This window comes from Otolemur garnettii, unplaced genomic scaffold (genome assembly GCF_000181295.1).
Source record: "Otolemur garnettii isolate 467f Iridium unplaced genomic scaffold, OtoGar3 scaffold00018, whole genome shotgun sequence".
In the NCBI taxonomy this organism is placed as follows: domain Eukaryota; kingdom Metazoa; phylum Chordata; class Mammalia; order Primates; family Galagidae; genus Otolemur; species Otolemur garnettii.
Genome location: NW_003852413.1, coordinates 11,737,925 through 11,764,636, shown reverse-complemented (window position 1 = coordinate 11,764,636; position 26,712 = coordinate 11,737,925). Strand labels below are relative to the sequence as shown.

At 37.0% G+C, this 26,712-nt stretch overlaps 1 protein-coding gene and 1 pseudogene across 2 annotated transcripts in view; one reads left to right on the top strand and one right to left on the bottom strand.

Annotated features, from left to right (window-relative positions):
- Positions 1-23,126, bottom strand: part of ABCA5 (ATP binding cassette subfamily A member 5) — a 72,997-nt gene extending 49,871 nt beyond the window's left edge. The window contains exons 1-9 of one of the 2 annotated variants that reach the window (XM_023511207.1): positions 23,077-23,126; positions 14,357-14,512; positions 12,699-12,903; positions 10,143-10,304; positions 8,608-8,696; positions 6,855-7,084; positions 4,726-4,867; positions 3,570-3,758; positions 2,000-2,147 (exon numbers count right to left, since the gene is read on the bottom strand). In XM_023511207.1, the coding sequence (XP_023366975.1) occupies positions 2,000-2,147; positions 3,570-3,758; positions 4,726-4,867; positions 6,855-7,084; positions 8,608-8,696; positions 10,143-10,304; positions 12,699-12,903; positions 14,357-14,458 (1,267 nt within the window). In that variant the 5' untranslated portion in view covers positions 14,459-14,512; positions 23,077-23,126. Of the gene's footprint in view, positions 1-1,999; positions 2,148-3,569; positions 3,759-4,725; positions 4,868-6,854; positions 7,085-8,607; positions 8,697-10,142; positions 10,305-12,698; positions 12,904-14,356; positions 14,513-23,076 lie in introns of those variants that run through there. The other variant, XM_023511208.1, reaches the window with a different exon arrangement.
- On the top strand, positions 15,234-16,012 carry LOC100962762 (annotated as a pseudogene).
- Positions 23,127-26,712: the final 3,586 nt, after the last annotated feature.

The following is a 26,712-nucleotide window of genomic DNA, read 5'->3' as shown; positions in this document are numbered from 1 at the left end:
TGATGACTGCTATTGCTCTAGTCACACGCATGTACCCAACAAGACAGAAGCAAAGGGCTTAGCTGGGAGAAGATGTTCCCCCTCCACCTTCCACTGGACAAGAACAAAGAAGCATAACAACTAGTTACGCTAGACTGCCAGACTGAAACAAAGGTGGTAAAACAGAGAAAGTGGGTCCCTAATGACATAGTTCAGCAAGTCAACCAACTCGGAATCCATCTTATCTCTGGACTTCCTTTGAATTGAGACGGTTAGTTCTCCTTGTTTAAGCCAATTAGAAAGGTTTTTTTATTAAGAGTAGCTGAAAACAATCTAGCTGATACACTGAAGGTAAGTTTAAAAAGGTAAATAAGATTGTATAGATGGATATCGAGTATAACAAGGATGATGAAGAGGATAAGAAAAGATTAATGGAGGACATCAACACATGAAGAGTTTCTATTTGATTCAACAGAATATGCAAAGCAAGGTTTATGAGTAGGTAATAAATGTGATTTTAAAAAGTGGTGAAGCACTTAGACAAACTTGAGGTTGGTAGCTAGACAGAGAGACACCACAATGGTCTAGACTAGAGCTACACAATACAACTTTCTGCAATGAGGAAAATGAATGAAAGTGTTCTGTATCTATATTGTGCAATGTGGTAAGTAACAGCCACATATGACCAGTGAGCACTTGGAATGGATCTTGTGCTACTAAGGAAATGAATTGTTAATATGTTTAATTTCAATTAATTTAAATTTTAAAAGGCACATGTGGCCAGTAGTTACCATGTAAGACAATACTGGTACATAGTACAGACAAGAGTAATGAAGAACTCAAGTGGAGAAGAAAAGGTGTTGGATATTTAGTATTACTATTAAATCTAAGGGAATGCTATTTTAGCCGTAGATGCAGGACAGGAGATGAGGAGAATAATAGGAATTTCATGATTACCTCATAGTTTTGGACCTTCCAGGGTAAAATAAAATACTTTACTTTAAAAAGATTGATGTAAGAAAGACCAAGTTAAGAAGATCAGCTACAGACTTACATCTTTTAAAACAAACTGCCCTCCACCCAAATGTTTATTGTAGCATAATTCACAATTGCAAAGATATGGAATCAACATAAGTGTCTAGCAAATGAGGAATGGATAAAGAAAATGTAGTATTAAAAAAAGAAGAAGAAAATGTGAGCACTATTCAATATAAAAAAGAATAAAAGAATGTCTTTCATAGCAACTTGGATAAAACTAGAGACCATTACCCTAAGGAATCTCAGAAATGGAACAACAAATATCACATGTTCTTGCTTATAAGTAGGGGTATATGTAGTATGTGGTTACAAAGTGGTGTAATGAACCCTGAAAAGTCAGAAGGAAGGAGAATGAGAGAGGAGTAGGGATAAAAATATACCCATTGGGCACAATGTACAGTACTCTTGCGACAGGTACACTAAAAGTCCTAATTCAGCACTAGACCATTTATCCATGTAACAAAAACCACTTGTACCCCCAAAATCTGCTGAAATTAAAAGAAAGCAAAAAAACCCGATCTCTGTTACACAAGCTTCTTATGTTCACTAGTGGCTAAGGCCAAAGATACAAACTATACTTCTTTAAATATAAATTAAAAGTTGTAACAATGAATATGACTTAGGATATTGTGGCTGGAAAATAATTAAAATTAAGTTGAGCAAAGGTAGGTAAAAAAACCTAAAAATCTTTTTTTTTTTTTTTAGAGACAGAGTCTCACTTTATTGCCTATGGCAGAGTGCTGTGGCATCACAGCTCACAACCTTCTGGGCTTAGGTGATTCTCTTGCCCCAGCCTCCTGAGTAGCTGGGACTACAGGCGCCTGCCACAACACACGGCTATTTTTTTTGTTGTTGCAGTTTGGCTGGGGCCGGGTTTGAACCCACCACCCTCGGTATATGGGGCCAGGGCCCTACTCACTAAGCCCCAGGAGCCACCCAACCTAAAAATCTTTAAAGTAAAATTCAATAAGCACCCATTTACCTGGAATGACTTGATCAAGATAGACAGCCAAGAGGACATAGAATATACTATCAAGGGCTAGCAAGACAATAGTAATAATTAGAGGATATGGGCCTTCAGTCAAATTTGAAAATAAAGCACCTTTATTAAAATCTTCTAAATACATGACCTGAAAAATAGAAACATCAGCTTTATTACCTAAAAATGATAAAAACAAACAAAAACTAACACTATTTAAGAGTTATTCGTTATACCCAGAGTAACAGTAACTAAGCCAGGCCTTTTAATAAATTATATAGTTTATAAATCAATATAAATTTATAAGGAAAATGTTAAAAGACTTTACCCAAATATAAGTTTATCACAGTCCTTTCAATAATGTTTTCAATGCTGTGCTTCAAACTACAATACATCTACTTTGGTGGCACTTATTCTAATGCAAGTTAACAAATGAAATAAAAGTATGATATTCATAATAACCAATACAAACAAAAAGGTTATGGTCTGTTTTGGAAGTCAAATATATTAAGTAATAGAGTATAAAATTATGTTTAGTATCTATCTTTCTAGTACTGAAAAGGTAAAAATGTACTTTGATTAATGCAGATTAATGCAATCAAAGGTATTCTGATTATGGTAAAAGTATTCATAAATATATGTGACAGAGTAGAAAGAGAAATGTACTAAAGGTACATTGAAGTTTCATTTAGGTCCCAGACCTGCCATTAAATGAATATAATTTTTTTTTTTTCTGAGACACTGTCATAGTTTATAGTAACCTCAAACTCCTGGGCTCCAGCAATCTTCCTGCCTCAACCTCCCAAATAGCTGGGGTTACAGGCAACCACCACCACGTCTGGCTAATTTTTTCTATTTTTAGTAAAAACTGAGTCTTGTTCTTGCTCAGGCTAATCCTGAACTCCTGAGCTCAAACAATCTTCCTGTGCCTCAGCCTCCGAGCAGTGTTAGGATTATAGGCATGAGCCACTGAGCCTAGCCATGCCAGGCTTTCATCTGAGATAAATTTATAAGTGGTAGTAATATAACCAAGCCATAGAGCAATCAGGACTACCTGACATTTATACCAAGGACTCTAACAGAGTTTTTGCAGTGGCATAGACTAAGGAGATATAATGTAAGTAAAAAGCAAAGAACTTATTAATAGAACATTTAACTGAAAACTTAAAATTGGAAAAAATATAAATAGGCTGGGAGCAGTGGCTCATGCCTATAATCCTAGCACTCTGGGAGGCCAAGGCAGGTGGATTGCTTGAGCTCTGGAGTTCAACATCAACATAAAAACAACCGAATGTTGGAGCAGGTACCTGTAGTCCCAGCTACTTGAGCCCAAGAGTTTGAGGTTGCTGTGTAACTATGTTCATGCAACTAGGTGAGACTTTGGCTTAAAAAAAAAATATATATATATATATATATACACACACACACACACACACACACACACATACATATATAAATAAAGCTAGATGTAAGATGTACATCAATACTCAAAAATCATTTATTTTTCATGCTGAGCTTTTAATTTACACATCAAGGAAAAATTTAGTGAATGCACAATTAATATGTTACCTACCTGTGCAATACCAATCAAAAAAGTACACTGACAGAAAGGGCTGAAAAGCCACACTAATGATTTGGGAAAACTTTCCATAAAGATTATCAAAAGGCCAATAAATCCAAATGCCACAGTGACAAAAAATTCAACTATTCCCACATGCCTTGATTTTTTGAAAAGAGGTGTCAGCATTAAGGCAAAAAATACCTATGAAGTATAAATATCAAGGTTAATATATTGTTCATATTACTGGCATGAAAACAAAATTAAACTTTGCCTATAAAAGAACATGCTACTTTCAATGAAAAATGCATTAATTGAAATATAACTATAATTTCAATATCTAAATACTATGGTATTTTATTTTCATATAAACAGTGATAAACATTTTAAAAAATTAAACTAGCAAATATTAAAGGCTACACTTATTAATATATGCGTATCATAGGTAAACAAGACCACCTGTATAATATAGAAGCCATACAGCAATGTGTTTCTGCAGTTACATGTATAAAATATGTGAACAAACCAATAAGTTAAACTTTTAAATACCAGACCCATCTTTAAAACTTAATATGTTGATAAGATACAAAACCAGTTAAAAAAAATACAGGCAATTATATGTGGAACTAATGAGTTACTTAAATTAATCGCTGCAAAGAACAGGAAAGATAGTCAAAATATTTAACAACTGGACACATAAAACAAACAGAATGGAAACTAAAATCACTACAAACAAAGACTGGTCACTGAAATCCAGCAGTGAGCCAACATACCAAATTAATACCAAGACTGGTAAAGAACTACAGTAACAAAGACATAGTTTAAAAATCATCATCCTATGGCATAAATTAACTTCAAACTTTCAGGATTTCATGAAGAAAAAGGAAATAGACTAGTACAAGACAATCTTAATTACATACACACTTACCTAAAAATGAAAGATTCAGAGGAACTGTATGTGAAATACATTACGTGGAAAAAATTAAATATAACTCTGAGACTGTTCTGTAACTTTTGTAAGAATATAATGCTGCTACATCATTTATCACTAAGTCATTTATCAATAACCCAATAATAATCTGTTACTATAAGTAAACCAAAGAGAAAGACTTTGCCATATTATCAAATATTTTGAAAGTTCTTTATTTCCATTTCAAGCTAAAATACTTACAGATGACAATCCATATAGGAAAAAAAGTAGAAATATGACAATGCTGCTACTTTGAGGGAACAGCAAAGAAGCTGTTGCAATGACTGCCATAAGAAGGGACATAAGAAAAATCAAACTTGTATACAGGAGAACCCAGGAAAGCCTAAAATGAGAACACAAATACATTTATGGTCAAAGGTATAGACTTCAACAGTTAAAAAATCATTTTAAACAAAATTTCATATTTATCTTAGCCATTTTATTCTTACAATTGAGTCAGCCTATTCATTTCTGTGTATGCTCATGTACTGAAAATTAATACTCTAATGAAAACACAGCATTGGTTAAGTGATAGATAAAAGTGTAATGTGATACAGAGATAAAATAGTGAGTACTGTCCAAAGAATCACAAAAGCTCTAGAAATTAATAGCAATTTATGCTTACTTAATTTATTTTTTAGAAACAGAGCCTGGTTCTGTTGTTCAGGACCTTGTTCTGTTGTGGCATGATCACAGCTCAATGAACCCTTAACCTTCTGGGCTCAAGCAATCCTCCTGCCTCAGCCTCCCAAGAGAATCTAATCTAGGATGACAGGTGCTTGCCAGGAAACCCAAGGAATTTTTTTTTCATGATTAAATATAATAATCTCAAAATTTCAACAATGCATAACACCTTGAATTTTCTTAAAATATAGACTTTAATGAGCCAAAGTAATAAATTTCTTTATGGTATGTCTTGCAATTAAGCCACTAATGACTTTTGTAACCATACACAATAAAGGCTACCTAACTAATGAAAAACATAATTACTACATTTACACAATGTGAGAGCCACAAGATCAACACTGGATGCATTATTTTTACTCAAGATTTCTCTTCAAATCAAAGCTCAATGGAACTGATACAGTATTAGTTTCATTTTATATTTTTTTCGAGTTAGTACCTCATGACTGAATGCATGTTGTCATAAAATAATTGAGTTAAGGATAAAAAATAGCAAAATTGCCAGAATTTAATCCATCATTTTACAGATGCAAAACTGAGGCACTGAGAGCACAATTTGACTAAGTTCATCCAGCTTTTTCTCTACAAAATACCTCACTAACCCAATGCACCTTAAAAACCACTGACTTCTAAAATAACAGATTAAGAGGAAAAAATTGTAAAATAGACTATAATAGCAACTCATCTGCATAGTATTAACCTTACACCAAAATGAGCTTTAAAAATTTTCTTATTACATAGTGGAAAAAATAAGGAAAATGCACTCAGATATCTCTATAAAGATATGACTGTATTAAAATGCTGATACATTCTTGTGTGAAAACATCTTTTTAAAATTTGTTTCTCTAGGCATGGTGCCTGTACTCAGCGGCTAGGGCGCCAGCCACATACACTGAAGCTGGCAGGTTCAAACCTAGCCCAGGCCTGCCAAATAACGACAACTACAACCAAAAAAAAGCCAGGCATTGTGGCGGGTGCCTGTAGTCCCAGCTACTTGGGAGGCTGAGGCAAGAGAATCACTTAAGCCCAAGAGTTTGAGGTTGCTGTGAGCTGTGATGCCACAGCTCTCTACCAAGGGGGACACAGTGAGACTGTCTAAAAAAAAAAAAAAAAATTAAAATTAAATTTAAAAGAAATTTTCTCTATTAAATATTTGCATTTTCTTCATCTTAATTCACCCAAATAACTAAAACTTAACAAGGAAAAGAAAAAAAGTCGACATACTGCATTTATGAACATATTATGAACTGGAATTACTTTAAATTTTTAATATTAAATATATGCTGAAATATTAGAAGAGAATTATAACAAGCAATTAATTTCTAACTTTTGGAGATTTCATATTTTCTGTTCTCTAAAATACACAATATATGGAGCATGTCTCATGGATTTAAACAAAATGTGAAATAAAATTTAAACATGTATTGTTGATATAAACTTGCCAAATTCTTCTTCCCTCATGCTAAAACAAGCTACTAAATGGTTGAAAACTTGTGGACTAGTCCAAATTTCAAGACACAGGCAATCATCATAAAAGAACAGAATCAGCAACTCAAGCTAGGTAAATATCAAAATTACAATTCTGAAAATGTGTATATTTAATAAAACTTTTAATTATACTAAGTAATAAACTTTCAATAACATACCAAAAGGCAGTGTCATGAAGTCCCATTATCTTTAAAAATTCTTTTATTTTTTTTTCTTTTTCTGCTACAATATGAATCGCCAAGAAGTACCCAAAAGGTGAAAATGCTATAACTAGGTATATTAAAATTACTCCTCGGGGGAAGGTATCTATTTCTACAACAGCAGTTTCTCCCATAATAACAGCTTTAGTTGATTCCAGCTCCTTCCAAAGAGAAACATTGGTCTTCAACTATAATTAAAAAATATAAATACATTAAATTAATTCAGTTCTCAGAGTAACCTCTAATAAAATGTGACACTTATATTCCCAAATATAGTTAGTAACATATTACAAACATAATCTTCAAAAAGCCACTCACTTGAAATCAAGTGAGTGACCTCGATATCATGAAACAGAATAGAATGCTGTTTTTAATTCACTCTGAAAGCATACAACAAAGTTTAAAGTTGGTGACTATATAAATTTTGACTAAATAATGTGTCAAAGAAAATAAAATTGCACAATTATCTTAATTTGATAATTACATGCATTTTTTTTTGAGACAGAATCTCATTTTGCCACCCTCTGTAGAGTAAGGTGTCATCATAGCTCACAGCAACCTCAAACTCCTGGGCTTAAGCGATCTCTTGCCTCAGCCTCCCAAGTAGCTGGAACTACATTCGCCTACTACAATGCCCAGCTCTTTTTAGAGATAAAGTCTCACTTTAGCTCAGGCTGGTCTCGAACCTGTGAGCACAGGCAATCCACCCATGTTGGCTTCCCAAATGCTAGGATTACAGGCATAAGCCACCATGTCCGGCCCAAATCTGATAATTATATTTATCTTACCAAAGTATACATGTTGAAAATTGAGGAATTTAGGAATGATTATTAGTGCCATCATTCCTCTGATTATTTCAAAAATGTTCCTTTAAATAGCATGTCCCACTGCTTTAAAATCTGTATGTGCAGCAGATATAGACAAAATAATAAAAACTATCTATGGCATGTGGTATTCCTAATATCCACCCTGCCTATTCATCCAGTGTGGTCTGGTAGCAGATAGCTAAAGTCTTTGTCCAAAATACAAATAGGTGCTATAAAATCATTAATGTGATACATCTCACATTTCATTATCTTTATCTTAAATTTCTTTACTACTAAATTTGCATACTATTACATACCCCTAATACACTTACACTATATTACAAGAGTTTGTAAGACAATTAATTCTACATGCATCATCTCTTTTGGTTATTAGCAGTGCTGTCATGTGAAGAATTATTATTGTAGTCCTTTTACTACATAGCAGCCCAACAACTAAAAGACACAGGACTCCTGTTAGTCTGGATTCTAATTCTATCACTACTCACACATAGTCTGACCACATATAGTTTAGTAGAAAAGACTGTTGATATGCATTTTTGAAATTACAGTATTTTGAAGCACAGTAAATTTCAATAAGAAAAACCAAATAGAAAAAGAAGGCATAGATAGATATGGAACATGGAAGAATGAGATGTTTAATTTGAAGAGTCTGAATTGATCTTACTATAGTTCAGCCCAGACACAAAATTAAGACACTTTAAAATAAATTTCATGAAAATATAACTTATCTTTTTTATTAAAGAAGTTGCAATAAGTTATGTATTTTAATATATTTTGTACATATTTTGTATATTTGACAGCAAACTAAATCTTACTGTAAAGCATTAGGAAATAATTATTAAAATAAGGTTTGGTTTTTGGCTTTTTTCCTTTATCATATTTACCTGTATAATGGCTGCATCAATGGCTGCTTGTAAAACCGTGAACCCTGAGGACCAGTACTGAGCAGCTTCACATGACTTTGAACAGCCAGCTACAGGAAGAAAAATGAGAGACCTGAGATTTTATGCGACAGGTAAGTGCATTTCTGTAGAAATAACATAAGAATTACCAAAGTAATGTAATCAGTCAATCTCCATAGGATAAAAGAAAATAAACTTTTGCCCTTTGAAGGCAAACAGTATCTACCACATTGTTGTTTATTTGAAGTTTTGAAATAAAATGGTTATGTTACAATACTGAATAATAAATAAATAAAAATGTAAAGATAGAAACTTTTTTTTTTTTTGGAGAAACAGTGAGTCTTACTTTGACACCTTTGGTAGAATGCCATGGCGGCACAGCTGGGGTTTTGTTTTTTTTTCTTTCCTATTTTTAGTAGAGACTGGGTCTCACTCTTGTTCAGGCTACTCTCAAACTCCCGAACTCAAATAATCCACCTACTCCTGAGTTTAAACATACTACCTAGCCTCCCAGAGTGCTAGGATTACAGGTCTGAGCTACCACACCCGGCTACAGAGAAATTAATTATAAGCATAGTGATAGTAAGTTCCCTTTCTGTTTTAAGGTAAGTCATTCTATAATGACTTAGCTTCAAACTACTTTCAGATGCAAGGAAAAGTCAAAGTTAAGCAAACAGAGAAAAGAATTTTCAGTACGGGCTATTTGGAATCAAGTCAGAAATTCAGTATTTCTTACAGTGACTTTAACAATGTTCAATAAATGTTTGTGGTTGATAATATTTCTTCACAAATTTACTAACTGAAGGCTACTTTCCATGTTTCTGATGTAAAACTTATCAATTCATTGGTGAAAGACCTTGACTTTTTTTTTTCTGAGACAGAGTATCCCTCTGGGGCCTTGGGTAGAGTGCTGTGATGTCACAGCTCACAGCAACCTCAAACTCTTGGGCTCACAAGTGATCTTCCTGCCTCAGCCTCTAAAGTAGCTGGGACTACAGGTACCTGCCATAATATCCAGTTTGTTTTTTTCTTTTTTTAATAGAGATGGGGGGTCTCACTCTTGCTCAGGCTGGTCTCAAACTCCTGAACTCAAGTAATCCACCTACGTTGGCCTTCCAGAGTGCTAGGATTATAGGCATAAGCCATCGCGCCTGGCCCTAAGACCCTCAGATTTTAAAGATTCGTACCGTACCATCAATGAAAACAATTACACGGAAACAAATATAGAGATTTAGAAACAGAAATTTAATTCAAAATACAACTTTGCCTTATGCTATCATAATATGTCAATGTACTGAACTAAAATTGCTATGTAAATGTACTTTATATATATTAGATATACACAGTTATTTGTCTAATCATAAATACTTTTATGCTATATTTGACAGTTTTCTCATCTGAACAAAAAGTAAATTTTAAAATGCTGACATTGGACTACATCAAATTTGGTATTTGACCTGTAAATAGCAAAGATAGGAATTTAATTGACCTTCAGTAATTTATTTAGGGCTATTTACCTCTTGAATCCATATAAATAGAAGATACTGGAATCATATCAGGAAAAAAACGGAGTTCATAGGACATGAAGTCTTTGAAAACCACACCTACAAAGTTGCTAGTCTTAGAATGACTGGATGCCAGCATTTCTTTTTCATTTGTATATTCTTCAGTAATTACGACTGCAAAATATTTTAACAATGTGGTTAGTCAAAAATTATAATAGCTTACTATAATACAGATCAAAATTATTGTTATTTTTGATGAATGGAATAGTTTACAAGTACTTTTATTCTCCAATATTTTAAAAAATGAAGACAGCTCTTCCAAGAAAATACTAAATAACATAATAAAATAGTATAATTTTATAGACTATTTAGCTATCATTTAGTTACAAAAATTATGTGTCAATGAAAATACTTAAGTCATGAAAATAATATAGTATGAAACAGTATACAGAATTTATATTTCATCAAAAGATTGCTATTTCTCAGAACTTCAATGAATTGTACTAAACTTTAATACTGAATAGTTTTGATATCATCCTTACTTATCTCTTTAAAATCCACTGACCAGAAAGCTTACTTTCAGACAGATTCTCAAATTTAAACTAAGATTTCAGGCAGTGATAAAATCATAAAAATAATAAATAATTCAGTTTATTTGCTATCTTAAATAATTTCTTAATGAATAGATGTTTTAAGTATTTCTTCTTACAAAGAAAATTCCTTAATGTTTCTCAAAACTAAGCTTTTTTTGTTTTGTTTTTGTTTTTTTGACATAGAGTCTCACTCTGTTGCCCAAGACAGAGCGCCATGGCCTCAATCCAGCTCACAGTAACCTCAAACTCCTGGGCTCAAGCAATCCTCCTGCCCTGCCTCAGTACCCTCAATAGCTGGGACTACAGATGCACACCTCCATTCCCAGATAATTTATCTATTTTTAGTAGAGACAGTGTCTTGCTTTGTTTAGGTGGTCTGGAACTCCTGACCTCAAGGGATCCTGCCTGGCCTCCCAGAGTGCTAAGATCACAGGTGTGAGCCACCACACCCACCCAGAGTAACTATGACACAACTCTTCCTTGAATAAAAACTGTCATTTAAATCCTTTCTTGGAAGGTATGTGCAGAAAATACTATAATCGCTCTTTCACATCAGATAAGACCAATTTTTAAACATTTTATAGTTTTGTTACAGAAGCTTCAGAACACATGATGAAATGGAAAGGATGTTGTATTAGAATTTAACTTCATCATTCATTCACCAGGCAAGCAATTTAATTCTCCAAACTTTAGTGTTCTCATGCATAATACCCAGCTGATCACTCTGGGTTATTGTGAAGACAAAGTGAAGTAACAAATATGAAAATTCTTAGTAAATTATAAAGTATTACTTAAAAGCTAACATGATTTTCCAGACCTTCAAGGTGGAGATTGAACTATAGGGTTGACCTAAATGGAGGGGGGTTAGTTCAACATCCTACCAGTCATATTATCATGTATGTCTCTATACCATATAACCCACTTTCAGATAGTTCTGTTGTTAAAGACAGCACTTTAAAAAAAAAAAACTTCATATATTCCAACTATTTTTGTATCTTAAGTTAATACACACGGACTTGCATTTCTTTATACCCTAGAAACCCTTTCCTCCTACTCAGAACTACCAAGAAATTCCACTCTACTCGGTTTTTTGAACATGCGCACTAAAGTCTATGGCAGCCCATCCTACATGTGCTTAACAGGAGGTACCAACAAGCATATCCTACACCCATGTGCTGTTCAGTAAAAATATTCAATAGAAATAATTGAGAAAGAAATACGGAAAATGTTATTTGGCTCCTGACTATATAACTACCATCTTCCATTTAGTGTTGTACTCCACAATAATCTGATGATACATAAAACTTAATTACTACTACCCTATATGACAGAATACTAATTCTGAATTCTGTTGTTTAATCATTAATAGCATAAACATTTCTGTCACTTCCTCCAGTTCTAGTTTCAGGTTCTCATGTAGCCACTTTAGGCTTGTGGGCACCTCACTGCTTACAGCGCTTTCTAGTCCATTTCTTTGTGAACAACTGCACACTAAGGAAAACAGACTTAGGGACTTTGCATAGCCAAAGTCTCCATTGGTAGACACTACTTCAATTTATAACATCACCTCCATAAAGAAGTAGGGCAGCTGAAAAGATTACTGCTTTATAATCATATTTTATTATATATTTCTAGCTTATTATTATGTAAGTCAGAATCAAAATGAGATAATCCATCAAATCTTTTACTCTACACAAACATACTTAAACTATTCTGAAAATGATCTAAGAATTAAATACAAACTATAACTATAAATGAAATATGCTTCTTAAAACCAAGAAATAAAATTCATGTGTAAGAAGAAACAAACATAAGGCAAAAGAATTAAATAACTTTAGTATTTTTGTAAACCTATACCTTGGTATAAGTATGGCACATCTGTAAGTATTTAAGACTATTTACTAAGTAAAGCAAGCTGATAAATATTGAAAAGGCTTCGTGTTATAAATAGAATACATATACAAGCTCACAATACCATCACGAAGGTGATCAGTAGACACTTTCTGCATGATGCTGCTTGTTATATTAGTCACTGGAGTATATCCAAGAATTACGTTGGAGAGGATAAATCTGTCCATAGGATTAAGTTCTACATTAGGTGCTTCTTCATATTTCTTATTTGGATGCATCATGCTAATTAATATTAACCAAAATAAAAAAAATAGTGGAAAAAGAATTTCCTATAATAAAAGAAACAAAGTAATTACAAAGTAAAACAATTGCAGCAAAAACCATTAATATTTCTATGCAAATAATATAACTAATACTAAGAAAAACATGAGAAAATTGGTTATCTGAGATAAAAAAGTAAAAGCAAATTATCTCAAAATAATTATTATTTTGAGCATCTCAACAAACCCAACAGGAATATTAATTTTTCCTTTGTGTTCAGTTTTACATTTCCAGAATCAATATTAAAGGTAATATTTAAACATCTTATTGATATAAAATATAGATTTAAGCATATAATTTTAAAGCAACTTACCAAACATCCCTATAGAAATCACCATAAAAATGTCTTTATTCAGCTCAGCCCTGAATCAGAAATCATACTTTAATTATACCTATATTTATACTATTAAAATCATAAAGATGAACAATGTATTTTCATCCTTTAAAATTATTACTAGCTGGTTAGCTAGAGTTCTTTTACCTTTTTTTTTTGAGACAGAGTCTCATTTTGTCACCCCCCTATAGAGTGCTATGACATCACAGCTCACTGCAACCTCAAACTCTTGGGCTCAAGTGATTCTCTTGCCTTAGCCTCCCAAGTAGCCTCCCCTGTACCAACAGGGGCCTGCCACAACACCCAGCTATATTTTTTAGAGACAGGGTTTTGCTCTTGCACAGGCTGGTCTTTAATCTGTGAGCTCAAGGCAATATACCCATCTCAGCCTCTCAGAGTACTAGGATTACAGTCATGAACCACTGTGCATGGCTGAGTGCTTTTTACCTTTAAAAGTAATGTATGCTGGCTCGACGCCTATAGCTCAACCGGCTAAGGCGCCAGCCACGTACACCTAAGGTGGCGGGTTCGAATCCCCAGCCCGGACCCGCCAAACAACAATGACGGCTGCAACCAAAAAATAGCCGGGTGTTGTGGCGGGCGCCTGTGGTCCCAGCTACTTGGGAGGCGGAGGCAGGAGACTCGCTTGAGCCCAGGAGCTGGAGGTTGCTGTGAGCTGTAATGCCACGGCACTCTGCCCAGGGGGACTGCTTGAGGCTCTGTCTAAAAAAAAAAAAAAAAAAAAAGTAATGTATGCTATGATATAATTTTAGTCTAGAGTCTATAAAAGAGGAGCTGTGGAAAATAAAATCAAGAATAATGTTCCACAAAGTTATTGTGGAATGTAGGTTCATGAAACAGAAAATTCATGCCTAAAGGTTCAAAATTAAGCACTGAGATTAGAGAAATCAACAAAATGCAATAATCATTATTAAATTTTTTAACATTTAGAAAGCATCAGGTAATTCAGTTATTTTTCTGTGACTAAGTTTTATTTTATAAGCAAAGAGAGCAAAATAAAAATATGTTAAAAATATATTCAGCAAAATACATCATCTCTTAAAGACATAAGAGGTCAAAGCAAAATTAACCTCAACAAAGCATAAAGAGAAAGTCATTTAACTTACCTGAACGCTACTTTTTTTAGTTCTGCATTTAATTAGGTAATTCTTTAGTAGGAGTGTTCTAGTCTGTCTCCAAACTCCCACCTCCCTAATTGCAGTGGCCATGTTTTCTCTATCCTCTCCCCTGGACAGAATGCATGCAGCAGCAATCCGAAGACTCTGAGAAGTAAAGAGCAATATGTGGAACAGGGGAGAAAGACCAGAATTAGAAATACTGCCAAACCAGCAGTAAGTTCACTTCTTTTTCTCCTTTGATACCCCCTACACTGGCCATACCGAGAGCTCCAGGAGCCCTCTATTTCTGGATTGTGGAATAGGAAAGAGAAGTCTTTGAAATTAATAAATCTTTTTTCTTTCCTGAATTCTCTTGTGTCCCCATCTCAAGCAATCCTATGGTAGCAGTGCCAGATAAAAGGCTGGTGTAGTCAAAAACCTAAGGTAGGAGAATCTTCTTCTCCATTCAAAGATGCTATGGTTCTAAAAGGATGGGACCAATCCCATTGCTTTTCTTCTCTACCTTCTGCCACTGAACCCTGGATGTGGCGGTTACAGATGCGGGAGTGGATAGCAGAATGGGGCAAATAAACCCTAGTTTTCTGGCTGGAGAATAGGCAAAGCAGCTGCCAGGAAACAGAAAGTAGCAGGGAGATTGAATAAAAAGAACACCTCAGGAAAGCACATCAAAAAGTTATTTATTGGCCATTTTGTGAAGAGACAAAGACTCAGCGGTTGCAGCCACATTGCTGACCTCAAATAGTACCCGATTTCTCCCCATTGAACTCAGGAGTAGGAGACTCAGAATCAAATCTCTTCTCCCTCCCCCCTCATGTGAGTTTTTTTGATACTTCAGCTACATTTTTTCACTTTGTGAAGAACCTTATCATCAAACACAATGGCTAACAATATTACCAACAAGACAGACCCTCACTGCATCAACTCATGTGTATTCACTGGGAATCTCAACTGGGAATACAATATTCATTGTATATTAATGAGAGAAATGTCCGGGCTGCTGTAGCAGGAGAGGATGGCAGAATGATTGCTAGCCAAATTTTAGATATTAATCTGGCTGCAGAGTCAAAAGTGATATGAGGAAAAGCAGGAGACATACTCTTTTGACTTGGACTATGACTTTGAACGGGGTTATTCTCACGCAATGTACAACTACTCAGCACATGCTCCTCCTCCTCAGGTTGCTCGGGCTGTGGTGCCCTCAAAACGCCAGCGTGTATCAGGAAACCTCATGAACAGGGAAAAGTGGCTTCAATTCTAAGAATGGACGGCAAGGTTCTTCTTCCAAGTCTGGAAAGTTGAAAGGAGACGACCTTCAGGCCATTAAGAAGGAATTGACCCAGATAAAACAAAAAGTGGATTCTTTCTGGAAAGAACTGAAAATGAGCAGAGCAAATAAGCAGCAGTAGAGCTTAAGGACTCGGAGTCGGAAGAGGAGCAGAGCAGCTGGTCCCTGAAGAAAGATGAGACTAATGTGAAGGTGGAGTCTCAGGGGTGCAGACGACTCTGCTGAGGAGGGGGACCTACTGGATGATGACAATAATCAAGATGGGAGGATGACCAGCTGAAGTTGATCAAGGATGATGAAAAAAGGCTGAGGAAGGAGAGGATGACAGAGATAGTGCCAATGGCAAGGATGACTCTTAAGCACATAGTGGGGTTCAGAAATCTCATCCCATTCTTCCTTTACCTAGGCGCCTGTCTAGATCAAAATTTTTACCAGGTCCTCTCCCCCAGTACCTTCAGCACATGCTCTCTGTTCTCCCCATCCTCATCCTGTCCATGTTCATTACTTCATATTGCCTTGCACCTAGTCCTATTTTTACTTCCTCCGATGCTCCTAGTAGTTTTGTTAAGTCTTACCTTGTAATGTTTTGCTTTTAATTTTGAAGCCTCTTTATGACTTAACAATAAAAAGGATGTATGGTTTTTAAATTTAAAAAGGGTATTTATTTACTCCTAGACTAACTCCCAAACTGGGCATATATGGATCTAGTCCTTTCTGTGTAACAAAGAACTGAGGAACTGAACTAACAGACAGACCCCAGCCAAGATCCAGACTGGTCACTGAGTGGCATACCCAGGACTGCACTGCAAAGGCTTTTGAAAAATAAATTAATATTAAAACTACAGCTCAAAGAATATGCGTAGAAACCTTCAGTCTGAACCTAACCAGTTGATAGCCTACTAAAACTATCAAAATTTTACATTAAATTAAAACAAATCTCTAATTCTCATACAATTCAAATTAGTTGGCAAATAAAAAACATAGAAAATAGCAACTCTACTAAGAAAACAAAATCACTGATGCCAAGGGTGGTGCCCGTAGCTCAGCAGGTAGGGTGTCGGCCACATACACCCAGGCTATGGGGTTTGAACCTGGCCCAGGCCAGCTAAACAGGAATGACAACTGCAAACAAGAAAATAGCCAGGCATTGTGGTGCACGCCTGTAGTCCCAGCTACTTGGGAGGCTGAGGCAAGAGAATCGCTTAAGCCCAAGAGTTTGAGGTTGCTGTGAGCTGTGATGCCATAGAACTCTACCAAGAGTGACCAAGTGAGACTCTGTCACCAAAAAAAAAAAAACAAAAAAAAACTGATGCCAATGTTGAAATGATACAGAAATTGGAATTATCTGACAAAAATTTTAAAGCAGCTATTTAAAGAGTACTTCAGCAAGCAACAGTAAGTAATCTTGAAAGCAATGAAAAATAGAAAATCTCAGCAGAGAAACAAAATGTAAAGTAGAACCAAATGGAAATTTTACAATAGAAAAGCACAATACAAATAAAAGTCAGAGAGTAGGCACAAAAGCAGAACGCAGATAAGAGAAAAGGAGTCAGTGAACCTGAAGATTGATCAATAGACCTTATTCAATCTGAAAATCAGAGAGAAAAAAGATTTTTTAAAAATTAAGAGCAACGGAGAAAACTATGGCACAGTAACAAAAGGTCTAATTTTCATATTATCAGACTTAAAGAAGTGAAGGAAAAAGTGTTATTGCTAAAAAATATTTAAAGACTTAATAGCTGAGAACTTCCCAAATATAGCAAGAGATATAAACCTACAGATTTTAAGAAACCCATACATATCAGAATTAAACTTCTATAATTAAACACAATAAAAAACTTTGAAAGTAATCAGAGAAAAATGATGCATTATCTACAGGAGAATAATGATTTGAATGAAAACAGACTTCTCATAAAAAACTCTGTGGAGGAAATGGAATATTCATACACTGCTGATGGTAACCCAAATGGTTCAGATGCTAAGAAAAACAATTTGGTGGCTGCTTAAAAAGTTAAAGGTAGAACTATCACATGACCTCACAATTCACTTCTAGGGATATACCCAAAAGAAATGGAAATAGGGAACTCAACTGTGTTCATGTTCACTCACTTTAGAGTAGCACTACTCAAAATAGCCAAAAGGTAGAAACAGCCCAAACATCCAAGAGATAAACAGATAAACAAACTGTGGCATATACCCATAATAATTAAATATTATTCAGGGTGGCGCCTGTGGCTATTCAGGGTGGCGCCTGTGGCTTAAGGAGTAGGGCGCTGGCCCCACATAATGGAGGTGGCAGCTTCAAACCCAGCCCTGGCCAAAAACTGCAAAAAAAAAAAAAGTGATTAAATATTATTTATTATTCAGACATAAAAAGAAATGAAGTACTGATATATGTTACAATAAGGACAAACCTCCAAAACATCACACTAACTGAAAGAAGTCAGACACAAAAAGTAAACATTATATGATTCCATTTATATTAAATCTCTAGAATAGATCAATCCACAGAAATATAAAGACTGGTGGTCACCAGAGGCTGGGAGAAGAGGAGAATGAGGAGAAAGTATTCAAAGGGTAAGGTGTTTTACTTTGGAGTGATGAAAATGGATTTGATCTCAATAAATTATTTTCTTAAATAAAACTGGATGATCTAAATCACCGTACCTATCAACAGTCCAGGCACGTTTACCCTTTGAAAGACTCTGGGACCCTTTTTGCCTATGAACCAATTCTTCAAAGGTTTCATTGCAGGTAACCTCAAAGAAGTGGCCAGAGTCTCAACTGCAATCTCTGCTCTCTTCAAATCTGATCACACCAATAATACAGGACCTCTGCATACTAAGAGGTACTGAAAAGGTAGTTGAGGACTGTTAAATCTTCTTTCAGAGCAATTGGTGCTGCCCTGTTTTACATAAACCTACCTAAAGGGTACTGACAGGACTCCCCTCCAGAACAAGGACAGTCGGTGTTAAGCTGGCTGACCATCTTCATCAAGATAAAGAAGCAAACAACTTTTAGAGACAGTTTGATGAGCATCCTCTTTATATACACACAATAAAGACTGGAAAGAATGTTTTCTATTTTCCAAGTTATATGTATTATTTATATAGTTAAAAAGGAATAAATTGCTAATTAAACAATGTGACATAATGTAAAAATAGTAAATAAATTAAAAATAGCAAAGCCATCAAAAGTGGAGGATACCATCAAATAAATACTCATTCAAGGATGAGTTGCTGCAAAACAAACAGAAACACTACCCAAGGCAGCATAAACATGCTCAAGGTATCTGCCAAAACACACTGGCTGGATACGACTAAATTATTAATTCAAATTGAATGTTGAATGTTTAATTCTTCATTATATATAACAGTCCTTTCATAGAGTAGCTGATGGACTCAATATTTTTCCTTCTTTAAGGACTGCTCTCTGAACTCAAGGTTAAATCTCCAATGGCCTTCTCTGAAGTCTGTGAACCTGCCCCCTACTCAGAGCTTTTTAAAGCAAAACTAAACTCTATTCCCCACACACTACTGGAACACATACACAAACCATCACCACCACCAATACCTTCACAACTCCTGAGTTATAACAAATAAATTTTTTCCTGGCAGTATGGAATTTTTAACTAAGATACCCAGAGAATCAAAGTCATGGAATTCAGTTACCTTAATGATTATGGTTAATATTGTAAAAAGTCAATAAGACTAAGACTAAGCTTTCTTTTGAAGTATAGCTACTATGTTCAAAATTTGATTTTTCTTCCTTGGAGTATTTGAAATGCCCTATTATCATTCCAATATATTTTTATTTTCACTTAAGCAAACCAGAATCAGATCCTGTTTCTTACAACCGAAAGCATCTTAACCAATACAACAAAGACACCAAAATCAATAAACACAAGAACTAATAATGCCTGAAGTAATAGAATTTATTGCTTAACAGTATGAAGCCAAACCAGGTAAACATGAATCCTGTCTCTGCCATGTACTGGCTTTGGGACCTTGGATTAGTTATTTAATTTTTTATGCCCAAATTTTGTCATCTGTAAAATGAGTAAAAACAGTACCCACCTTTTGGGGTAATTAGAATGACTAAAAGAATTAATGCTTGTAAAGCTGAAAATTGTGCCTGGTACTTGGCAAGGAATTATATATGTGTATAAAAGTATAACAAACATCCTCAGAGAAATAATACAGAATATAATATTCTTGAAACGAGAATGATGTCATTTAAAAAAGACAATTACAGAATTTGGAAATGATAGGCTGATAGAAACAAAAACATGAAGATATGGAGTAAATGGCATCTAAAGACAAATTAGTAATTTTTTTCTTTTTGAGTCAGGGATTCATTTAGAATGTATGAGTTTGTTTTAATTATTTAAAGTAACACATTTGAAAACTATCAGTATTTTTAAAATCTAAGGCATTCTTATTATAGTTATCACCTTTGTTAAAAAACAGTGCTTTTATTAGAAGAGCCTATGGTAGAAAAACATAAATAAGATGATCTTTTTTCATCAAGGATCTCATGGCCGAGTTCAAGATTAAGACAGATAATAAATGATGATACATGAAAAGAAGTCTATCACTCATCTAATGTTACCATTACCTCTTCCAAATATTTTTACTTAGTAAAACAACTCAGTGCATAGCACTAAGGAAGTACTAAAATACCTGTGGAATAAACAATCCCTTTTATTACAGCACTAAGGAAGCACTAAAATACCTGTGGAATAAACAATCCATTTATGATATAACAAGTAAAATAATCTTGAAAATTTTAAATATATTTTTACATATAGACCTAATTTTTTTAAATCCATGTTTATTTCTGTAAGAAATGAACTCAGATTATATCTATTAAATAAAAAAAATTGAACCATTTTGATGTGTAGAGCTAGCCTACTAAGAGATGTGAACAGTCACTTTGTTAGCATCCTTGAAAGATTCCCAGAAAGGATCTTAGACAACAATACATTCCCTACCTTCAAAAGATAACTGTTGGAGGTCACTTCTGGTCCATCCAAGCAAAGGTAAAGGGAAACAGACTAGCTATTTGAGGCTTCTAAAAACTGTAAGGGCCTGAGAAAGGTTGACTTCGGAGATTAAATCATGGGAGCTTTACTTCGTACTCATCTTGTGATATAGATTAACTTATTTCCTTGTTCCCAGCTCAGACCAGACAGCATCTAGGATAAAAGACCCCTTGACTAATTACATCCTTCATGAAGAATGTTAAATATACCCTTCCCAAAAAAGGCACACTGCCTATAACCAATAAATTGCTATAACTATGCACCAATTTTGTAGGGAAAATGATGTAATCCTCTTAAATTTCCCTAGACCTTGCTTATAAACCATCAAACCTCTCTACTTCAGAGCCTCCCATCTTTTTGATGTTTGCCTCCACCCTGCCCGGCCAGATGGCCATCCTTAAACCACATGCTCAAATAAACTCAATATTTAATCATATCACCTAAATCTCACCATTGATGTTGACACAGAGCTGATTACCACTCCTTTGTTTTCACTCTATACCCAGTAAATACAACTATAATTGCAGTAACCAGACTTATGTATCATCATTTATTTATCTGTCTTAGTCTTGAACTTGGCCATGAGATCCTTGATGAAAAAAGATCATCTTATTTATATTTCTCTACCACCAATAGTAATATTATAAGCAATTTCATCTTAACAGAGATTCCTTTGCCAAAGCTTCCTTAGATTAGAGTACTTAAAGATCAAGAGTCTGCAAACTATGATGGAGAAGGTGGGGGCTACATCCAGCCTGCAGCAAGTTTGGCATAGCCCCTAAGCTAACAGTGGTTCTACATTTTTAAATAGTTGAAAAAAAAATCAAAGAATAAGCTTGTCACATGTAAAAACTATATGAAATTCAAATTTCAGTGTTCATAAATAAAGTGTTACAGAAAACAGCCATGCTCATTCATTTATGTATTGTCTATGACTACTTTTGCACCACAATGTGAGAGTTAAGTTATTGAGAGACTATACAAAAAAAAAAAAAGATATGGCTATTTACAGAAAAAGTTTGCTAACTTTTGTTATGAGCTTAAAAAGGAAGGAGGGGAAGTAAGGAAAGTGGAATATCCACCTAGTATTTAGTGAAGGAATTATGTACCAAATATTAAGAGACAAAAAAAAGACACTGTTACTAACTTTGCAGATAGATAAAATTTAGTATTATGTGAAAAGTGTAATTGAGGCAAAGAAAGGAATGGAATTTCCAGGTAGAAAGAAAAGAATGGAAAAGCTAGACTCCCAAAAAGAGCTTGACTTGTGTAAAGAAAAGAAAACACTACAGCAGGGGTATATAAGACCAAGTTAACTGAAAACATACGCTGACATATGTTTTAGATAACAATGTAAAGGTAGGCACTGGAAAATTATAAATACCTTCTATGCAAAATAAGACACCCATATGTTTCCTCTACTGTGCTTTTTTCACACCTAATTGTAACTGTTTAATTTGCTGGCCATCACCTATTTCAATAGTCCATTTACTCCTCAAACCTCGAAAGCTTCCATCTGTAGTATCACTCTCAAGATTGTGACCTTGATTCCTACTTCACTGAGAAGACTGAACTAATCAGAAGACAATTCCAAAATCTGCCACTATTCTTTCTACACAGCTATCTCCATCTGTGTCTAAAGCAACATTATCCATTTCAACAATGTGCCATTTCAGCTTAAACTGTGCCATTTCAGCTTAAACTGGAGACAATTTTCATTAGAACTCCAAACTAAAAAACTTAAATGGAATTTGGTATTAGCTATACTTTTATTTTTTCTATTTATTGATTGACTGAAACAGATTCTCACTCTATCACCCTGGGTAGACTGCTATGGCATCAACAGTTGACAACAACCTCCAACTTTTGGTCTCAAGTGATCCTTCTTGCCTCATCCTTCAGAGTAGCTGGGACTACAGGCATGCACCACAACACCCAACTAGTTTTTCTGTATTTAGTAGAGACAGGATCTTACTCTTGTTCAGACTGGTTTATTTTCTTTGAAGGAGAGCTTATGAACATATCTGGTGCCTGTAATCCTAGCACTCTGGGAGGCCAAGGCAGGTGGACTGCCTTGCGCTTATAGGTTCCAGACCAGCCTGAGCAAGAGGGAGATCCCCTCTCTAAAAATAGCTGGACATTGTGGCAGGTGCCTGTAGTCTCAGCTACTTGGGAAGCTGAGGCAACAGAGTCCTTGAGCCCAAGAGTTTGAGGTTGCTGTGAACCACGATGCCATGGAACTCCACCGAGGGCTAAGAAAAATGAGACTCCGTTTCCAAAAAAAAAAAAAGAACATATCTAGCACATGAAAGAAATTCTAACCCAACTCCATCATTGGCTTCTCAATAAAATAAAAGCACTATAAAATATGCCTCTTACCTTACAAATTAAAAATGCTCTCCTCTTCTCTATTGTCTTTAAACTTACCGAAGCTCACACAAAACACTAGTTGTCAATATAATTTAATATAAATTTTATGACAGTATTTCTTGCTGAAAAAGAAAATAATGCAATGGTACACAAATCACAAGTTATCCAATAATCTTTCTTACATATGCTTCTAAAAGCTTGTGCTTAAAACTATTTTTAATTCAACTAATTCACATACTAGTAAAGATATGATTTCATAGACTATTACAGAATTCTTTCATATAATCACCCTCAAACTCCAGAGATTGTTACCCAAATTGCTAAACCAGTTTCTTACCTCACAAAGTTGAAAAATGAATTCACTGACAGAGAGAGATGGTAAGTGAAGCAAAAGTTATTAAGGAAAAATAGGAAAGCTCTCGCCAGAGGGTGAGGGACTGGTATCCAGAGAAAGCTAATGACTACTCTGCTGTCTAATCTTATCTTTTTCAAGCACAAGGGAATGGAAAGTATGTTCCTTTGTGCTTCTACTTCTGGCACCAAGAGCCTAAGATTGAAAAGTAAAACTATTTACTAGGTGTAGAATATAAATGTCTTGACACAATAACTAAGAAAATGCCATGAAGGCTACGTTCACCAGTTTGATGAAAGCATTTCAAATTTTATGTAAAACCAGCACATTGTACCCCATGATTGCATTAATGTACACGGCTATGATTTAATAATAATAAGTAAGAGTAAAACGAAATCTACTGTATGTCATGAGACTTCTACAACTGGTTACAAGCCTCCCTGCTTACTTACGACTTTGACGGAATGTTTTGGTGTGGTTTTAAACACAAAGCCTACCTTCCTGCCATCTGGGCTGCCTAAAGCAGCTGCATCCTTTGACCTCAGCTGCCTCAAACACCCTGTGACTCTTCCCTCCTCAAGATTATAAATTGTATTCTTCTTGGTACTCTTGGAACACGGTAGTACAATACGTGGAATATAAAAGACACGTAAGCAACACCTAATGTAATCCATAATGTATTAATAAATGTGCTCTTATCATCAACGTAAGAATTCTCTCTACTAAAACCTGTTAGAAGGGAAATGCACTTAAATAGCACATATTGAAAAACAAGTGCCTGTTTACACCGATTTTAATACAAACTCCCTCAAAACCCTAACTGCCCTAACAATGTTGTCTCTTACGGAATTCTCCGCTACCGAAAAAAAAAGGTACTAGCGTTCTCTGGGCAAACACAAAATGTAGTGAGTGGATAAAGCACCAGCATCCGCGGGTTGACATCTCAGCTGCACCTTTTTTTTTTCCCTAACTGATTGTAACCTTAATAAGTTACTTAACCTCCTTGAAGCCCGTTCTCCACATCTGGCTAAGTAGAGGAAATAACACCTCCAACCGCACAGGCTAAGGCGTAACGCAGCTCCTTGCGGGAGTCCTGCAAATACTTGTCTCCCCTCCATTCCCTCGGAACGCCCTCGGCGGAGGGGGGACACGGCCATCTCCGTTATAATACTTGGGATGCATGTGTGCACACAGAAGCGCAGCGCGGGCCCGGGGAGCCCCCCTCGGCCGCCCGGCTGCAGCCGGGCCCTCCGCACCCCGCCCGGTCCCCACGCCCGAGCTCGGGCTGCTTCCTCCCGACACCTGCGCACTTTCCTCCCGCACTCGCGTCCGCTCGCTCCATCACCGCCCGCACCCAACCCCCGCAGGAACAGCGAGTGCTCAGTACGCAGCCGTGCGCAGGGAGGGCTACTTCAGCGACGTGTAGTGTTTGTTGTTTTCTCCATCTCTCTCTAACGATGCTCTAAAGTGAACATCGGCTCGACCGCGTCCGACCAACTGCGGCGCGGCGCTGTCCCGCCGCCCCACCCGGCCCCCGGGGGTCCCCGCGGGCGTCCAGAGTCCCCACATCCACCCCCAGCATCCCGCACGCGGGGAAACCGCGCTTCCTCCGCCCGGCCTGAGGTTACTTTGCGGGGTCCCCTCCGCTCGCCGCCTGCGCCCCCTGCCCAGCCCGCGGCGCCCGGCGACGCAGACCCCGGCTTCCCCTTCCTTCCCCGCCGCGACCTCACTCGCTAGCACCTCCGCAGACACCTGCCACCGCTGGTCCCCGACCCCTCAGGCCCCCCGGGCCGGCTTGCCCCCAGTGGGGCCTCCAGCGCCACTGCCCGCGCCGCCCTCCTCACCTCAGGCCCGGAGCCGCAGCGCCTTCAGGACCCAGCGCGCGGTCTGTGGAGACCGAGCCGGTGACGAAGCTCGCGAATGAGTCAGGGCGCGCCCCCGCCCCCGCCGCTCGGCCCCGCGTGCCCCGGCGCAGGCCGGATCGGCAGCGCGCCTGTGAGGGAGAGCGCGCGCCGCCGAGGTCGTGCCCCGCCTCCCGCCGGACGCACCTGAGGGCGAGGCTCCTGGGGAACGCGGCCCCGCGTACGGGCGCGCTGCCGCCGCTAGGCCTCGCGGGCGCGCTCCCGCCTCTTGGCCTCGCGTGCCCCGGCGGACGGAAGGCGCGCCGCGCGCCCGGAAGGGGAACGCACCTGGGGGCAGGGCAAGTGGGAGCGCAGGGCGGTCCGGGGTTCCTGAGCGCTTACCTGTGCCTGGGACCTCTGGAGCCAGGCCTCGAGGGTCACCCCCAGAACCTCGGGCGGCTCGGATCTAACCCCCCTCGGTGATGGGCTACGCGCTGTCTCCCTTGAAGCACCAGTAAAAACAACGGGCTTGAAGTCAGGGGCTGGAGTTTGAGTTGCAGCCCTGTCGCCTTAATCTAGGGGGTGACCTTGGCCCGCGGCTCGCTCTGTGCCCCCCTAGCTGAACCTAGTTTTAAAAAATCCTTCATCTCCTTGCCGGCCTGTGCAGAGGCCTCGCTGCTACTGCGTTTCTAGCTCCTCCGCAGCGTCTGGAATGCTGTGTCCCCATTCCCATAACTGCTGCCAGTTCACCAGCTTCTCGCCGTCCTAGGCCCTCTGCAGACTGAGGATGCTTGTAGTTCCTGAGTTGTCCTTATCAAAGTCAGAGAATGTGGCGGCACTTGAGTTTTCCAAATGGCATGAGACATCCAGCATCTGTGACAGATTGTATACAGCACTTATTTCGCTAAAAATAGAAGGTTTTGACTTTCGTTACTCAAAAGTGACTTAAATAGTAGTCAAACGTTATCATGGGGTCACACCTAATATATACAATGCACTCATTCCAGGTGAAGGGCAAAGTCATAACTTTAACCTGAAATGTACAAAATATATTATGGAACCAAAATGTGTATACCCCTGTAATATTCTGAAATTTAAGGGGAGAAAAAAGTTATTAGAGGGCAAAGAAACGCTCACAATACTAACATTAAATATTTTCCTTGCCAGATTTCTGTGTGGTCACATTTCCTTGAACAAAGACTTAAGGAAAAAAACAAACCTGTCAATCCCATTTAATTCTTTTTTTATTAATTCATAACTCTGCACATTTATAGGATACACTGTGCTGACTTGATATACAATGTGGAATGCTTACATCAAAGTGATTAACATAACCATCACATTCCTTACTTATTTGTTGTGATGAATTCTACTCCACTCCCAAGAGATTTGAAATGTACCATTGCACTGGGCACAATAGGTGAGGTCCCCCTAAATTTTCTCCTCCCGCCC